Raw genomic sequence first — 17,395 nt, 5'->3', positions numbered from 1 at the left:
GTTCAGCATACAAGAATTTTCCTATCGATGTATTTACATTAGCACATATCTAAGTCCTTTAGAGCCTCAAAGGGCAGGATTTCAGGTGAGTGGGGCACTCTGAGCTAGGTGCAGCTTAGCTCCAGCTCTCCTAGTGCATGTCTGGCTCTGAAGAGCCTTGTAACTGCCCGTGCTGTTTGATTTGTTGGTATTTTACAAGAACAGTGCGAAGGTGGCTGTAGAATCTTTTGCTCTGAGGAAAGCTCATTCATTTCATCGGCAGTTGGCAAGGTACAGAGCAACTGGGTTACGTGGAGCCCTGAGGCCTGGGAGCGGGTGATGTGGGGTTCGGGTACTGGGACCCAGGCAGTCCTAGCTGAGGCTTTCCGTTCACAACATGACCACTTCCATTCCCACAGCCGTCTTGAGATGCAGCCCCAAGGCACTGGTTGAATAACTTGGCTAAACTTAGTACAGGGTACCGCTGCCATCCAGCACGCCGAGCCTGCAGTCTGCTGTCCAGTTCCTAAATGTTGCAGCCTTCTTGGATGCACGTGGACAGTCTGTTAACAAAATTGGTGTTGGTGTAGGATAGCATGTCTCTCAGCTGTCTGCCATGCTCCTGTGGATGCCAGCCCTTCAACAGAGCCAGGAGAATGGCAAACGTGTTTTGTTTTGGCCAGTTCTGTTTGTGGTATGATTTTTGTCATTTAACCTGGCAGTGAAATAGGTTTCTGGCATGGACCTGGACTGTGAGCTGCCTTGGGTGCAGACACATGTCCTTTCACTGTTGCCCCTGGGACAGTAGCAGGAGCTGGAGGGCAGTGCAAATTAATTCAACTGCGCTTTACCCAAAGGAAGGAAGACCGAGCTCCAAGGTCAGCAGTTGCCAAATCCCCAAACTAAAGCAATTGGTTCCTGAATAGCATCAAAGAGAATGAGGCATGGCAGTGGTCCCAAATACTTCTTCAGGAAGCCTTACTCCTTCCCTTCACTGGTTCAATCTCTTTTGATGCAGTGGATAACATCCTCCTGCCGGAGAACCGGGCTCACCTTTCCTTGGAGGCCCAGCTGAAGGAGCTGCTGGAGAAGCTGGACATGGTGAGCACCATGCGGTCCAGTGGTGCCCGGACGCGACGCATCCGGCTCCTGAGACGGGAGATCAACTCCATTCGGCAGAAGCTGGCCCAGCAGCAGAACAAGAGCATGCCCAACGGGGAGCCTGTGCCACGGGAAGAGGGGCCGGATAAAACATCAAGGGGAGGGGACGAGGAAGGGGAGAAAGGTGAGAGGTTTCAGCAGGATTTTAGCTCCAGCTTTCTAGTGCATATCGACAGTCAAGGCTTGCTGTTTCTCCTGTCTGTGGCCCTAGTGAAAGACAGGAACGGCTGTTGTTGGTTTTGGGAATAACTCTTTCTGAAATGTTAGAGCAGATTCTTTATTCCTTTAACAGATGATGGCAAGCCCCCGCACCCTCCAACCCTGGAGCCCACAGGACCCGCACCCTCCCTCTCGGAGCTGGACTCTCTGCAGGACCCTCCAACGCTCAAACCCATCAGTGACAGCAAGTCCTTGAATCAGCTGCAGAAGAGGGTGAGGCCGGACAGGGAGCTCTTTGACAAGAAGGCTCTGCAGCGGGAGAGCCAAGCCTTCCAGCGCCTGCTCAGCGACAATGGCCTGAACGGACTGGCCTTGCCACCTGCGGATACCCCTGCCAGCCCCCCCTTCAGCGGCGTGGGCCGGCGGACATCTGTCCTTTTTAAAAAAGCTAAGAACGGGGTGAAGCTGCAGAGAGGCCTGGACTGCTCCCTGGAGAACGGGGAGGACCACAGGCAGAGCAGGCAGCTGTCACCCTCCCGCCTGGATGGGGAGCGACAAGCTCGGAAGCGGCCCCAGAGCAGGACCTGCAGCGAGAGCGATGGAGAGAAGTCACCCAGGCAGGCAGGGCAGAGAGGTAATTCCTTGGGATCTCTCTTCCTTCTGAACACTTGGAAACTGCGAGATGGGGCTGAGGGAGTGGAAATCCTGGGGCCGAGACATCTGCATCCAAACTACTCACCTGAAACTCATTTTATGCTTGGGGGGAAATACAGTCGCCGTAAGCAGACGTGTGCGACAAAAGCATTGTCTCTTCCACACATTTCTAAAATAGGGCAGACAAAACATGTCCATAATGAGTTTCTGGCAACTTTGTTCAGCTCTAGACGCCTCCGTTTTAGACATTTAAAGGTACCAAGATGAAGCCCAGGGGGTCACAAGTAATTCTTCTCTTTGCCAGTCCGCAGGGCTGCTGTGAGAGAGGGTTTGCCATTTTTTGTTGCGTAAAGCCAACGTGCCCAGCCTCTTCCAGAGCTGTTGAATGGCCTGACTGGAGACTCCAGACTCTCCAGTAAGGGCTGAGAGGTGCTGGCATTCCTGCCCTTGTGGAAGGGTTTGTGTTGGCTCGGCCACTCTTAGGAGTAAGAGTTCCCTGCAGCAGAAATGGTGCAGTTGGTTGGAAGTGTGCAGTGGACCAGTAACACAGCACCCGTGTAAGAAAGATGAGGTGTTAAACATGTGTACCCTCAGTTCTGGAGTTTAAACAAAACTAGTGGGAATACCAAGCAGGTTCCTTTTCAGATTAGATCTGCAAATGAGAATAAGCAGCTGAGATGAAATTTAGAAAGATGCCGGGAACATCCGAGTAACAACAATGTGATTTCTTTTTAGTTGTGTTAACAGCCGTTGTGGGACAGTTCCCATCTGTACTTGACTTAGCCCACACCTCAGATATTATCTTAAAGTTATTTGGCTGTCAGAAGGCTGCTAGCAAATCGAGAGGAGGAGGAAAGCGGATGAATGTGGGCACTGACTTACCAGGACAGGTTAAAGGAAACACATAGACAGTTTCTCCAAAGAGTTGAGGGACTCACCATCGTCATCTACCAGTAATTAAAGCAGAGAGGAATTGCCCACAGTGGATACAGGTCAGAATGAGAGGCTGCAATTAAAAAAGGGAAAATAAAGGCAGGATGCTGGAAAATCACTGATGACTAGGCAGTGACATCTTCCCTCTGCTGAAGCAGCACTGCTGGCTTTTTCCTATGAGTTGCAGCGCTGCTTTTGTGATTCAGCTCCTTCCACTGTCTCAAACACAATTTCTCCTAACTGGAGGGAGTTTCTGGCCTGCCAAGTCTGTGTTACTGCAGGAGCAGGTCAGTGTGATCGGGACTGTTGGAACAGGGTGATTCCCAGAAATGTGCCTCTTGTGGCAGTGCCGTATTTACAGCTCGAAAAAACCACTAGTGGCTTTGGCATGAATTTGCCCATTGTATGGTTGACAGGCTTTCGGTGGGGAACTTGGGGGTGGTGGGTCCCTGGGGGGGGGAAGGCCATGGTCATCTGGCTTCTTCAGCCTGCTCTGGGCTTGGGGATACACTCGGGGCTCGTTCCCTGTCCACCTCTGCCTGTCCCTGGTTGTAGGATCTTGTCTAAACTTGGAGGTGAGCCCAGCTTTCTGTGTAGGTGTCCCTCCAGTGCACGGAGCAGTAAACCTGGCAGTGAAGAGAAGGTTTCCAGCACTGTCAGTATCTGGGGCAAAGAAGTGAAATACTCCGCTTACAGCTACAGTGACATTCGTGCCAGCCAGAGAGGAAGGTGGTGGGAAACCTTCTTCTACCCAGGGGGAATTTGCTTCCTCAGTGTCTGCTCCGTTCACTGGAAAATCTCATTTCCAGAAACCGAAGCAGTGAGTTTTTCCCAGAGCGGTTTTCTTTCAGCAAGGAACCTGTAACCAAATGAGCTCTGGTTTTATATCCCTGCTCCCCAGGGAGGGACCAGCCCGGCAGCCAGGCCTGGGGAGAGGCAGGGAGAAGTCTGTGGCCGTCGGCGTGAAACCTCCATGTCTTTTCCCAACGACAGCTGAAGCCAGATGAGCAGGTGGTTCATTTTCTGGCCTCCAGGCTTCCCTGGCGAGCTAGGTGCTGCGTAAAGCTTTCTTCTACCATCCCTGGGCACTTCTCCACCACTTGCTTCTTCAGAGACAGCCTAATTTTTTGTGTGCTGGGGGTAAAAATACCTTTTATTAGTCCCCGCCTGGTTGCAGCTGAGTCTGGGGATCTCTGTGCAGGATTTCCCCTCTCTGGTTGAAGTATTCAGCATCTTTGTGTCTGTGAGTCGTGGGACAGTGACCCTACCTGAGCCTTGGTAGCATCTTTATGTGTTGCTGCTGCTTCTGCATTCAGCTCTGAGGCCCCCAACATAGGATCTGTTGGAGTAAGTCCAGAGGAGGCCACAAAGATGATAAGAGGGCTGGGACACCTTTCTTAGGGACAGGCTGGGAGAGCTGGGGTTGTTCAGCCTGGAAAAGAGAAGGCTCCGGGGAGACCTTACGGGACCAGTAGGAAAGCTGGAGAGGGACTTGTTACAGGGGCATGTAGCAACAGGACAAGGGGTAACGGTTGTCAACTGAAAGAGAGGAGATTTAAATGAGATATTGGGAAGAAATTCTTTGCTGTGAGGGTGGAGAGGCGCTGGCACAGGGTGCCCAGAGCAGCTGTGGGTGCCCTGGCACAGTTCAAGGCCAGGCTGGACGGGGCTTGGAGCCACCTGGGCTGGTGGCAGCTGTCCCTGCCCCTGGCAGGGTTGTTGAAGCCAGATGATCTTTAAGGTCATGTCCAACTCAAATCATTCCATCATTCTGTGATTCTTTGGGCTGACTCCCGTTTGTCTCCTGGGCAGGAGTGACTAACGGCTTTGCAAAGCACATGGAAAGTGGCTCTGACTCCGAGTGCAGCTCTGGCCTGGGCGGTGGGCTGGTGTTTGAAGCCTGCAGGTAAGTGCCCCCTGTGAAACTGTCCCCTAGAACACCTTGTGTGTCTGAATTAATCTACCTAGTTTTATTCAACTTCTTTGTTTCAAACCCAGCCGAACTGTTAGTTCTTTTGTGCATTCACCCTAAAAGATAAAAGCTGCTGAGGTTCTGTTCTGTCCTCTTAAGCTATAGGTCTCAAAAGCGGTGCGTGATTTTTCAAGCAAATGGCTATCTGTTCCACTTCTGTTCCTCAATGCATACACATCCTCCCTGCTGATGCATACCTCCTTGCGGTTCTTGAGAGCCAAAGCTAGAAAAACCGTGAACTCTAATGTCCAGATCATCACTGCCGGTGAAGCTGAACTTCTGCCACCTACTGAAGTGCTGCTCTCTTCCTCTCAGAGGTTTAAAAGCAGAACTGGGCACTTCAAACAGGACTGAACAGACTTAAAGTAAACATCTGTCATCTTTTGGCCCGATGCAGTAGGCACCTGTGGGTACCATATCGTTTTTCTGGTCTTATCTACCTGTCCAGCCCTCTGAACACTGACTCAAGTAATTTCACAGCCCTTTCACTGCACAGTAAAACCTGTATTATGCCAGAATCACGTTTGTGTGTGTTGAGAGTGACAGGCTGGGGACGTTTGACCTTGATGGGTAAGATCATCCAGAACAGGCAGAAGCAAGGCTTTCTTAGTTGATATTCTTAGTAATATTTTCAGTGCCTTGAACGTGTCGTTGCCCTCTGCTTGTCTTTGGTGACCCTTGGGGTGATGACCTGTCACTTGAGAAATATGTTCAGACATTTAATGCTTCCAATGCAGGTGCTCAGTTAGTCCTGTAAGACTTCAAGCTTGCAATGTCAGTTGGACGCTTGAAATTATAAAGCTCCCCATGCACACCCGTTCTCAGGACTGAAGCTACAGTTTAAAACTGTTAATCAGCTGCATAACAAATTATTCTGCAGCGGGGCTGAATCCCAGGAGCATTTTTCGAATGAAAACTTCACTCTGCTGTGCAGAGTGATCGTAAATGTTAGCTGCCAAAAGAGTTGTATAGTTTTGTAGCTAAGGTTTGATGAGTGTTTCCTTTAGAAATCAGTTTGCAGAAGCTTTTGTGCCCATGATGAGGGGCAAGGCCCTGGATTTAGAGAAGCAATTTTAGTGCCAGGGCTTTTCCCTGTGGCAGGGTGATCCCATCTCCACAGTCAGATGCTGGGCAGCCTGAGAGAAGCACGTGGTGCCCCGATAAATTAATCTCTTAGCACATGCTGAGCCCCTTGGAGGCATAGGACCTCCAGCTCTTCTCTGGGATGGGACACCCACCCACCTCTTCATCTCTCCCCTCTCCTCTGGGCTGTGTGCCCAGATCTTCAGGTCAGTCATTGCCTCTTCTGTAAGCTGGATCCCACCATGACCTCCGTGCAGATCTCACAAGAAGCTCTTGCAATCAGCTCTCATAAAGCAAGGAGCTGCGTCAAAGGGAACAAAAAGGAGGGACCTGAATTCGAGCATAGTTGCAGTGTCATTTAAATGAGGGCCCTTGCGTCATGCAGAAATCCTTTGTGGGGAGAGGATGCTGTCAGAACAGGACCAGGAGCCAAAAGTTCCCTTTCAAACCATGTCTTGTCTGTATGGCCCCACCATGCTTGCCTCTGTTTCCCCACCTGTCGGTGAGGGAGACAAATCTGAATTCACAGGGGAGCGTGGGGATTTGTTAGTTGATGTTTGTATAGTACTTTGAAGATGAAAAGTGTGATCTAAGTGCTTATTACAATAATTGCAAGCAATTCACAGAGCAAAAATTACATTAGAGCTGTGTGACACCCACAAAACAAGGAATTAAAACCAAGCTGATGTCTCATGGATAACTTGTACAATTATTCTATTTAGGAACAGCTCTGTTTACTGCTTTTTCCCCAGTCTTTCTTTTTGAGCGCCAAATTCACTCAGAATGGGTTGCTTATTAGAAAATCATAAAAGAAAAAAAAAAATAATTACAGTAAGTGAAAAAATGCGATTGCTTGAGGTGGAGATAGTCCATTTTCTGAAATGTTTGTACTAGTGAGGTGAAAGGACATTCAGGACGTGGGCTGATAAGAGTGCAGTTGTACATGTATTGGAGTGGTGCTGGGGGGCTGCTCTGTCATCTCTGAAGTCCGTGCACAACTGGGTGAGCTCAGGCAGGCTCCAGGCGTCGCCGCGTCAGCTCGGCGGTGTGAAGCCTTTGCTGAATTTCCTCCTCATGTTCATAGCTCCGTTTCTGTTGGGCCCCTTTCATCACTCATGGCAAAGCCGGGATGATGTCCAGCGTACTTGCACCAGAAGAGGTGTGTTGGTGACATCTTGCTCAAGTATTCGGTGTTCTTTTCATGTCAGTGATGCCCCAGTACAGTAATTTTCCAGTATTTTAAACAGAGCTGGGGAATCCATTTACTGGGCTTTGTGTTCAGGGGTCACCTGTTTTCTCCTATCTTTCTACCAGTGGTTTGATGCCTCCCAAGCGAAGTCGAGGGAAGCCAGCTCTTTCTCGGGTGCCCTTCTTGGAAGGTGTGAACGGAGACTCTGATTACAGCAGCTCAGGTGAGAATGGCTGCACAGCACGCCCTGCTGCGGTCCCACCGCGCCGTAGGGCTGGCAGCCTCTGGACCGGGGGTCGCAGGTCTCCACGTGTGCCAGGAACCAGTCCTGCACGAGCTACCCAGGTTGTACAACCAGGCTGCTGACACCTGGGCATTATTAACTTGCTTTGTTACAAATTTCGGTTAGTGCATTAAAGGTTTTTCCTGCTTTCGCTTTTGCTGATTGCCTGTGCTCTGTGTTCTCCTCAGGTGGGTGCTTTCCGTAGGTCTGGTGTGTGTAATATGCCTGGCACTGTCTTCTCCTGGTTTGGGACTAGTTCTCTTTCATGATGCTGCGATATAAACAGTAAATCATAATTATAGGAGGGGTTTCTCTGGAGATGACTTCGTAGCTGTTCCTTCTTGTGTTGCTATCATTGCTTTCAAGGTCTGTGTCTTGTTTTTGTCAAGTTGTCGTTGTCAGACCGTGCTATACATCTGTAAAACTGCGCCACGCTCCTCTAATACCACCCAAGGCACTACGCCACTCTTCCAGCGCTCACACGACCAGACTCTTGTCTTACAGTCTATCAATGACAGAGTTATTGCAGGTTTATACTGAAATCAGAATTCAGCTTTGACTCCCTGGCACGCCTGTGCCCTGTACGGCTCCTGGCTCCCTGGGAACCGTTATTATCCTGGACCCTGTGCGCTCAGCAATCCACTCTGGAAATAAACTTACGGAGCGGGGCTAGTACCGGCAGAATTAGACTCAGTGGGACAATTCTGTGGTTTTGTACCTAATTTCATTAATGGAGGAATACATCTGGAATGCAATAGTGGAGGAGCACATCAGGTCGTCTTGGCAGGGTGCTCATTTGGGTTGTGCTCTGCATTTTCTAGATGCAGTTTGACTTCTGGTAAAGGCAGTGTTTGACCATCCCCCCCCCCAGAGCAAACACTACTTGCTGTAAAATTCACATTAACGAAGACGACTCCTTTTTGGGGACCAGGAGCTGGCAGATTAGTTATTCATGTCTGGAATGGATCTTTTGCAATACTTCTGACATCAGTTTGAAAAAAAATTCATAGCTAATAGGCTTCTGTCAGCTAGAACCAGGCACTTCCTGCAGAGATCAAATAGCCCCAAGGTATCTGGCATCAGAATAGTCTAGATATCTGTATTTAGGAGGAATAAAAAGGAGCTCTCTGAACACTGGTCCAAATTAATCTCAGGTAAAGCTTCATCAACGCCATTGAGGGTGGATTTGGCTTGGTGGAGCCTAATGGACCAAATTCATCGCTTGTATACCCATTTGATTTCAGCGATATAGCAGCTATTCACTCCAGAGCTGAATTTGATTGCTATTTCCATATTGAAGAGTTCATGTGAAGCTATGTGCATGCACAGACTTAGACTCATGATTTAGGAGACTGTGGCTTTGTCTTAACGTGGAACATTACTGTAGTGACAGAGGATAAAGAAGGCTGGACATTCACCATGGCCAGGCTGGGTCTCACTGCACATTAAATTTTATCCTAAACTTAATGGAGATGAGATGTGTGTCTTACCACCTCTGGTTTGGCTACCCAGTGCCTATAGGGACAAATGATAAGTGGCTTTCCATTTTCCTCTAGTTCTTGATGAAGAGAAATGGTTTGGAATTACGCATATGTGCATGCAGTGATGATTAAATGTGTGCTCTTGCGTGACGAATAGCTGAACGATAGGTTTATTATGAAAAAAAGGTGAAATTCCAGCTTTCTGCTTGCTGCGGAAGCCAATAGGTTGAAAAATTAAAACAGAAACCTTGTCAGTATGTTTTAAGCACAATAGTAGCTCATCTTTTCTAGCTGGTTGCTGGTGAGGCAATGCAAGCTGTCATGCCTGGGTTAAACAGCAGTGTGGTTTTTTGTGTTATCCAACCCCCTTGCTTGCAATTGCCCTGCTAAACCATGTTTCCTTCTGTCCCTTAGGCAGGGCTCTCCTCATGTCCTTTGAAAATCAGGCTGAGCTGGAGCCCTTGGAGCTTGTGTGGGCCAAGTGCCGTGGCTATCCCTCCTACCCTGCCTTGGTAAGTACCCTGCTGCTCTCTCCCAGCCTGTACCCACAGCGCAGGCAGCCCAGGACACAGTGCTAGCATGCAGTGTAACCAGACAGAAAAGGAAAACTTCCCAAAGTCATGCAATATGTGCTTTTTTTTCTTTTTTTTCCTTTCCCCTTCGCACAGTTAGTTTTCCCTCTGCTCATTGTTTCACAGCATTGCAGAGGACTCATAAAACATTGGTCTCTCAATGCCAGGGATAGGAGGAGATCTTTCTTCTCCTTTGCTGTTCACTCTGCAGTTATGGGGAAAGTCATCAGTCCTGTTGGCATGAGAAGATGTAAATTTTATAAAGGCAGGCACCAGGATCCACTGGTGTCTTAACTGCCCACACATTTTCCTATCTGTAGTGAGTACAACTCCATATGTAGGTGCCCAGCTGGCCTTGTGATGTGTATATCCTCTTGCAATAACCATATGTTTGATTTAAATATGAGAATATATGCACGTGTTTGCACCTAGTCCTTCAAACAATATTTCCTTCATATTTATCCATCTTTGGGTATTTGACTATTAAGGTGAAATCCATAAACCTGGCTTCAGTGAGCACCGCACTCTGTTCCAAAGCAAGCCGTGACGTGCAGCCCGTGCTAGGAAGTGCCAGTACCACTGCAGGCTTTGCAGTGCTTGTTAACTTACCAACCGAAGTTGCTGAAGTGGGTATATCAGTAGGAATGTGAGATAGGCTGACTACAGTTTGTTGTTTCTACTACTTTTAAATATATCCGTTGAGCCGTGGCTCTTGTGCCGTCTCTGCTCCGTGTAATTTCTGCATGGCTGCAGCCATCCCCTGAAGTACCCTTATGGTTGGGATCGCTAGGACAGACTGTGCCTTGCGACTGATGAGAAATTGTAGGGGGTGAAAGCAAGTGTAGTCATCACGGAAATTACACGAGTCTCTACATCCAAGCAGCAGAGCTGTGAAACCAGGCGTAAGCTGACGCAGCGTGTATGCCAGGCCATAGCTGAGCACAGGTCTGATGCCGTCAAAAAGGGCAGATTTTGCTAAAAGCGTGACCCTCATCCCTGCGCTTACTCTTCAGTGGGAGCCCAGAGGAGGGAACAGCTGTGTATCTGCCAGCCAAAGCATTTTTAGATCTCTGCATGGCTACAGCCAAAGTTAAACTGTGCTTTAGCGTGGATTTAAACACTGGGATTGCCCCCAAAAAAGGCGGGTTTTTTTATAGCAGTCTGTTGTGGTGGTAAAATGTCTTAATAAATTCTTACAGTGGGCCAATATCAAAGCCAAGCTGCTTTTTCAAGCCCTTAGGAGCTGAGATCAGGAGATGAAGAAGAGTAGACCACGTACTGCATCCACCCTTTGCTGTTCATTCTCCTCCTGTGATCACATAGCACAAATGTTGGATGCTGACATTTCTGCTTTATGTGGGGAGAATCGAGGCATCTGTTACTTCTCTCCAAAATTACTGTAGTCTGTGTTCCCTTAGCCTGATAAAGCTGGCACTGCTCGTCAGCTTTTTCAAAATATCGGGCCTGATTCTGATCTAATAGCAGTATAAATCCGAGCAGTGCCGCTGAAGTCAACCGGATTGCAGCAGAATGAAGCTGTTGTGATATCGCAGGGTGCTGGCAGAGTGTGGAAGCGGTGTTACATTTATTGTGTGAGTTTGGAGGGAGGGAGGGAGGGAGGGAAATCCTTCGCTGAATACAACAATGCTGAGTTTGTACGAAATTGCCAGTTAATGTAAATGCATCTACCTCCACACAGAACCACATACTTCATGTCCTTCTTTTTTAAGGTCAGGTGCTTGGCTTTTGGATGGATTGGCTTCCCTTCCACAAAGGAAGCCTTGAGGACAGGAAAATTTTTTTAAAAGAGCCTCTGAGACAGAACAAGCAATTTTGCTTACCCATCCTAAGTAGATTTTAATTCTCTTAACTTGGATAGACTGAAAGAACAGGGCAGGGGTGGGGAAATGCATTCTCTGCAGTACTTGAAGGGTTTTGTGCTTAAATATCCTTTCCCTGTGTCCCTAGATAATCGATCCCGAGATGCCGCGTGAGGGTTTGCTCCACAATGGAGTCCCCATCCCAGTCCCACCCATGGATGTGTTGAAGCTGGGGGAGCAGAGGCAGACAGAGGCAGGAGAGAAGCTCTTCCTTGTCCTTTTCTTTGACAACAAGAGAACCTGGTGAGTGTGTGCAGACAGGCGGGTGCCGAGAGAGAAGATTTAACATAATCTTTGATATATGGGAGCATACAGGGATGATGCTGATCATGTTACATGGAAATGGGCAAAATTTAAACATGCAGCACTCAAGAAAAGTCTGACTAAGGAAGCCAGCCTGCTTTTCCTGGCCCAAGAGCACAACACCTTACTGCTGCACTTCCACGGTGAGCAGCCCAGCATCCTTCACCCAGGGGTCGCATCACCACAAAAATACTGAGGCACGTGAAGAGCCAATTTAGTAGTCTAAATCTGCAGCAAATTAGAAAGAGCATTTGACTCTAAAACACCAGCAGACTGAGCAGCCAGTTCCACTGCTGCGCAAAAGATTTGCCAAAAATCTCCACGGTAACATTTGCAAAATGCTGGGTTTATTCCATATTTAGACTTGCCTGCTTTTTCAGAGGTGACAAGTGCCTGCAGCTTTCAAATCAAGTTATTTGTTTAAGATGGAAAATGTAGGTGTAAGCACCTGGATCGGGGCGAGTGAAATATCTCAAGGCTTTTTACTGTTCTGTCTCAGGCAGACTGAATCTGCTGATTTTAGTATCGTTGGCTGACCACGCTCACGTGTCAACAATATCCCAGCCAGATATAATATGTCACAAACCAGTGACATGCCTTAAAAATAAGCAATAAGGCTTTGAAATCCGTGTATGAAACAATTGGAAACTTGGAAAACTGGAGAACTATCCTGGAAGATGTCAGGCAGCTGCGTGCTGAACCCACTGGATTATTTAACCAGCAGATGCCACATGTGGGACATGAACCAAGCGAATAAATTGTCAGGCAGGAGGTGACACCTGTGTGCAGCTGGGATCCCCTGGGATCCAGGGAGTTTATACTGTGGACAAGGCAGATGCTGGGCCATTGGGGTGCCCATGGGAGCGGAGGAGAGAACAAGCTTGCCTCTTCTGCTGCTGCCTCTATGAAATAACATACCAAGCATTTAAAAAGGAGCCTGGTGGTATTCAACAGCTCTTCTCCAAGCATTTAAAATGAGCCTGGGGGTATTCAACAGCCCTTCTCCTCCTTAGTCTTCTGAGGAAGGTCTTTGCAGGCATCCCTGGGAGAGCAGGGAACCATGAGGTCAGGGGAGGGCGAGGTGCTGGAGGAAGGAGGTGAACGTTTCCCGGAGGCTGTGTCACAGCTGGAGGGAGGGTACATCACGGGGAAAAAGCAGAGCCAGTCCCCCAGCGGGGTACAGCAGCAAGGGGGACTGTTGCCCCTACATTTGGGGCTGCTACGGTGTTTTATGCAGTCCAAAGAGATGGAAGCAAGGTGCAACAGAGGCAAAGGAAAAGTACGTGCTGTCTTCTTGGGAAACTGAGAAGGGGATCACGTTTGCATCACCTGATGAGTATGGTTGTGTCCTCTGGGGAAAAGAGGGGCCAAGGGACACACTCCTGAGGCTTTTTATTAGCACGCGGCATTGTTTCACTGCCCCTGATTACCAGAACCACTTGATACAGGGCACGTTCTTCAAAGAGGTACTAATGATTTTTAGTGGAAAATCAATGGCAGTGCTATGCTTGCTGTTGCTGTACTCATTGGTTTTGAAAAATCTAAATCCAGACTTGGAATTGAAACTACCTTCCCAATAAAAATCAGCATTTCGGCTTTGCCCTGCTCTTGTTGAAGACAAGCTCTGGTGGGTGTTTACACTCTCAAGTGGCCGCTTAGAGCCTTGTTTGCAGTTTGTGGGAAGCTAAGGTGCCTCAGAAAAGTCATAAAACCCCTTCTTGGTGCCAGATCCGAATTCTGCTGACTTCAGTGGTGCCGCAGAAGGATCACGAAGGCTGAAAATCGGTCCCTCGTCTTTGTGGTGAAGATGAGCTGAGCTGCCCCGTGTTGCCCACATTGGCTGGCTGGGAGATGCATTGCCCTGTGCAAGCAGCAGCTGAGGTTGAACTCCTAGGGGCTGGGCTTTGTTAGGAAAGATGGATGGCATGTACCTGAGTGTGCTAGTTAACCTGGGCTAATGATTGCCCAATAAAAACTTGCCACAGATAAGGCACTTGCAATTTAAGTCACCACTTGGAGTCAGCCTGGGCTTGGGACGTGTCTACTGGAAGCTGCCTGTTTCTGGATGATACTCGGGTAGTTATACCCACCCAAACGCTGATGCTTACAGTGTCTTGGGACAAGGCAGAGCTTTCTCGGAGATAAAAACTTAACTTTCCACCATGGAAGTCCCTGTATTTGCTGCTCTGTGGAGCACAGGAATTTCCAAGTTTCCCCTGGAGCTCCAGGGAGCATTGAAAGCCTTGAGGGAGGACTCCAAGGAAGGAGAAAACTGCTCGTGCAGGAAGGTATTTTGGCTACAGGTGGGGGGTTCACTATGTCAAATGCAGGTCTCTAAACATCGGTAGCATCATGGTGGAGTGTTAATTGTAAACAGATAGATCACACGAGTGTAGCTGCTCCTGGGGAGGAGATGACAACCAGTGAGTAGTTGCTGCTGAGGTGTGTGAGGAACGCTTGTGGAGCTTGTGTTAGCCCGTGTCTTGGAAATTCCTGGGACAAACTCCGTGGCCTGGAGCAGCCGTGCAGTGGGTGTGAGAGCCAGGCACACGGGAGCAGTCAGCCTGCTGTGAGAGCTCAGGCCTCTGCGAGGGCAGGAGGCTCCGGGCGTTTGCTCTTCCTTCCCGTCTCCCTGCCGATGCCCTCGGTGACAAGGCTTTGCGCTCTGTTGCAGGCAGTGGCTTCCGCGTGACAAAGTCTATCCCCTCGGCGTGGACGACACAGTGGACAAGTTAAAGATGATGGAAGGACGAAAAACCAGCATCCGCAAGTCTGTGCAGGTGGCGTATGACCGAGCCATGATCCACATGAGCCGCGTGCGGGGAGATCATCCCTTCGTGACCTCCAGTTACCTGTAAGGGGTCGGGGTGGCCGGTCCTCCTTTTTCTCCAGACCCCACGCTCGCTGCGTCGGCAGAGCGGACTCTCGTGCACTGCCCAGCCAGGGATGCCGTTCCCAGCAGCTGTCAGCACTCCTCAAAGTACCCTGAAACGTGCCAAAAAGCCTGTCCAGCTTCTTTCTGAATGTGTCTCGCTGAAGAGCTGGCAGATGAAATCTCTAGTCTACAGGGCCAGGAGTAAGGTGGTTGGGGAAAGCTGCCAGGTGACGGGAGCCAGGGTGAGCTGATGCAGTGAGCAGAGCGCAGCGTTCGGATGTTCGGACCTCGTGCACCCTCCCTCGGCCCTGCTTCCCTCGTGCCACCGGGGTTTTGAAGTCGTCGGCCAGCCCCGAGTAATTCCCAGGAACCCGTCACCACTGTAACTGAACCAGGATCCTTTACGGAAATCTCAACTGGACTTTCTTGTGCCAAATTTACCCTAACCGTCATTGGCCTTTTCATTTATTTATTTTTTTTTTAAATGACATTGGTTGTCCCATCACATTAAAAAAAAGAAATCGTAGCTGGGAGTTGGTGTTACGATTTTCCTGCCTACACACATAGTGTTTTCATGTTAAATTTTCTCTCGTTGCATTGAGAAAAGCTTGAGATATTTTGGTAACCTTCCCCTCTGCTGCACACACTTACATGCACAGATGCACAGAGCTTTAAATATGAAAAGCAAATTACCTGATTTTTTTGTTTGTGTGTGTGTATTACGTCCTAGAAATTTATTTGGTAGTTTGACATTTAAATTCTTACTTCCGTGACTGTGCTTGTTCCAGTAACATCTCATATCATGGTTTAGCACAGTACTGAGTCTAAGCAAAGATAACTTCCTTTTTTTAGAAGCAAAACTAATTTTGGAGGTGTCTAATGAGCTGGAGCAGCTTTGCAGGCACTGAGGTTGATCAGGGTTGGAGGGAGATACATCTTTTGTGTTGGTTTATGCACATTTGGTGTACGGCTCCTCTTCCTTTCTTCCCTTTTTTTCTGTCTCTCTAAGGTTTTCCTCTGACTCGGTTTGGGTTGGAACACAGCACTAACTAGAGCACACAACCATTTTGCCTTTTCGCCTTCTCCCACACACGCATATCCTTGCCCTGGTGTGGGGGTCTCCAGCGTTGTCATCCATTAAATCCCAAGTAAACCCAGCTCTGCAGACAATCCCTGGTTTTTTGGGGGGGTTGCGTTGCAAAAAAACGGGGACAGCCGATGGTTGGAAACCTGATGACAAAACCTTTTCTATTAGCCAAGGACTTTATGATTTCTCTGATCTCTTCTGTTGTGTATCCCTTTTTGCTTTCCCATTTTAAGAACCAAAGGTGCAGAGCAAGATTGTAGATTGAATATCATCATTTCGCTTTTTAACTCAATATTTTTTTATTATTTTAACTTTTTCATACTGAAGAGAATGTTGGGTCATAATAATAATAATAATAATAATAATGAATAGTGGGGAGTAATCACTGCCATTTCTACTTGGTCTACTTTTTTAAAATACCACTTCTTATACATTGGGACATGGAACCACACTTTAAGGAAGATTCCTGTAACATATAGAGATGGGGCATAGGATTTTGTAAAAATAATAATAATAATAATAATAATAATAATGCCTAATGGAGTGTGGCTAGGGAAGGATGTTGTGTATATAGTTGTAAAATATTGTTCTAAATTATTTAGACCTATTGTCACCATTCTTGAAGTCCTCAGTTGTGTTGCTGGGTCTTTTATATGCACACAGTGTAATTTATTTAAAGGAACATACACTTTTCCAGGTGGTAGCTCAGCTGTGGACTTGTGACCTGTGTAACATGTTTTAAGATCTTGGGATTTTGGGGTTTTTTTGGGGTTTTGGTTTTTGTTTTGTTTGTTTTTTAAATGACATTTTAGAATTTGAATTGGCTAATATCCTGCTGTTGCTACGGGACCTAAACGTTACTGTCAGTCTGCTGTAAAGCACAGATCGCTCTATTTATTGTAGAAAGTGAGTTTATTTGCTTTCTAGAATTGTTTATATCAGATGGTATAAGAGAGGTAATAAGAAAATCTATGCTTGTAAAGAAAAAAAAATGCTAATTTTACCTACTATAACCTGACTGTCTGAGACTATATTTTCTCTCTGAGAAATAAATGTTCTAATGTATAAAAAAAACCCCAAAACAAGCCAAAAGAGTCTTTCCTTGCTAGCATTGTCCTGGGGTTCAGGACATCGCTTACCGTGATGGTTTCTATTCATCCCAGTCATCCCAGATTGTTGCAAAGAGCAACGATGGGGAGGAAGGGGCACGCAGAGGGATTTCTTGTGCCGCCTTGAACATCTCCTGGAGGTGAGTGTTCCCCGTGCGGTGGGCAGCGGGGCTGGGTGCTGCAGGAGGGGGTCCCACCCGGCCCCCTGCATGGCAGCCCTCTGCCCGGGGGGGTGGCTAGGAGCCCCCGGGGCATGGGAATTGGGAATTTGGGGTTTGAATCCCATCTCCTGGTGATGCTCCTGCAGTGACGGGCCACGGGCAGTGGGACTTGCCAGCTGGACGGAGGTGGGAGCTGGGCGATGGCAGCGGCCGCGGGGCTGGTCCCTGGCTCCTGGCTGGGGAGGGTTTCTCCTCTCAGCAGGGCTCTTGCCTTCTCTCTCTTCCCTGAGGTGTGTTTTCCCTCCCTGCACAGGCTCACGTTGCGGCAGGCAGCGGTGCACCGTCAGGACCCAAGCCCCTCTGTGCAGACCCCGTGTTTTGGAGGCTGCTGCTCCCCGAGGGCGCAGGTATCGCTCCCATCCACCGCGAGCACGAAGCCCTTCTGGGGCCAGAGGTGCAGGTCCACTGCCGTGATGCAAAACCCGGCGGCAGCCAGGGGATGCTTTTCCCTTCC

At 48.5% G+C, this 17,395-nt stretch overlaps 1 protein-coding gene across 5 annotated transcripts in view; it reads left to right on the top strand.

The window, feature by feature from the left end:
* The window catches only part of BRPF3 (bromodomain and PHD finger containing 3), a 29,943-nt gene extending 13,221 nt beyond the window's left edge, over nt 1–16,722 (top strand). For all 5 annotated transcript variants that reach the window (XM_056361991.1, XM_056361987.1, XM_056361988.1 and 2 more), the window contains exons 7-13: nt 998–1,264; nt 1,433–1,933; nt 4,699–4,792; nt 7,256–7,353; nt 9,309–9,406; nt 11,435–11,589; nt 14,324–16,722. In XM_056361991.1, the coding sequence (XP_056217966.1) occupies nt 998–1,264; nt 1,433–1,933; nt 4,699–4,792; nt 7,256–7,353; nt 9,309–9,406; nt 11,435–11,589; nt 14,324–14,507 (1,397 nt within the window). In that variant the 3' untranslated portion in view covers nt 14,508–16,722. The remainder of the gene's footprint in view (nt 1–997; nt 1,265–1,432; nt 1,934–4,698; nt 4,793–7,255; nt 7,354–9,308; nt 9,407–11,434; nt 11,590–14,323) is intronic.
* The last annotated feature ends 673 nt before the right edge of the window (nt 16,723–17,395 follow it).

The sequence above is a fragment of the Falco biarmicus genome, chromosome 16, assembly GCF_023638135.1.
Source record: "Falco biarmicus isolate bFalBia1 chromosome 16, bFalBia1.pri, whole genome shotgun sequence".
Classification (NCBI taxonomy): Eukaryota; Metazoa; Chordata; class Aves; order Falconiformes; family Falconidae; genus Falco; species Falco biarmicus.
The sequence above is the reverse complement of the archived record's forward strand: the minus strand, read 5'-3'. Positions and strand labels throughout refer to the sequence as shown.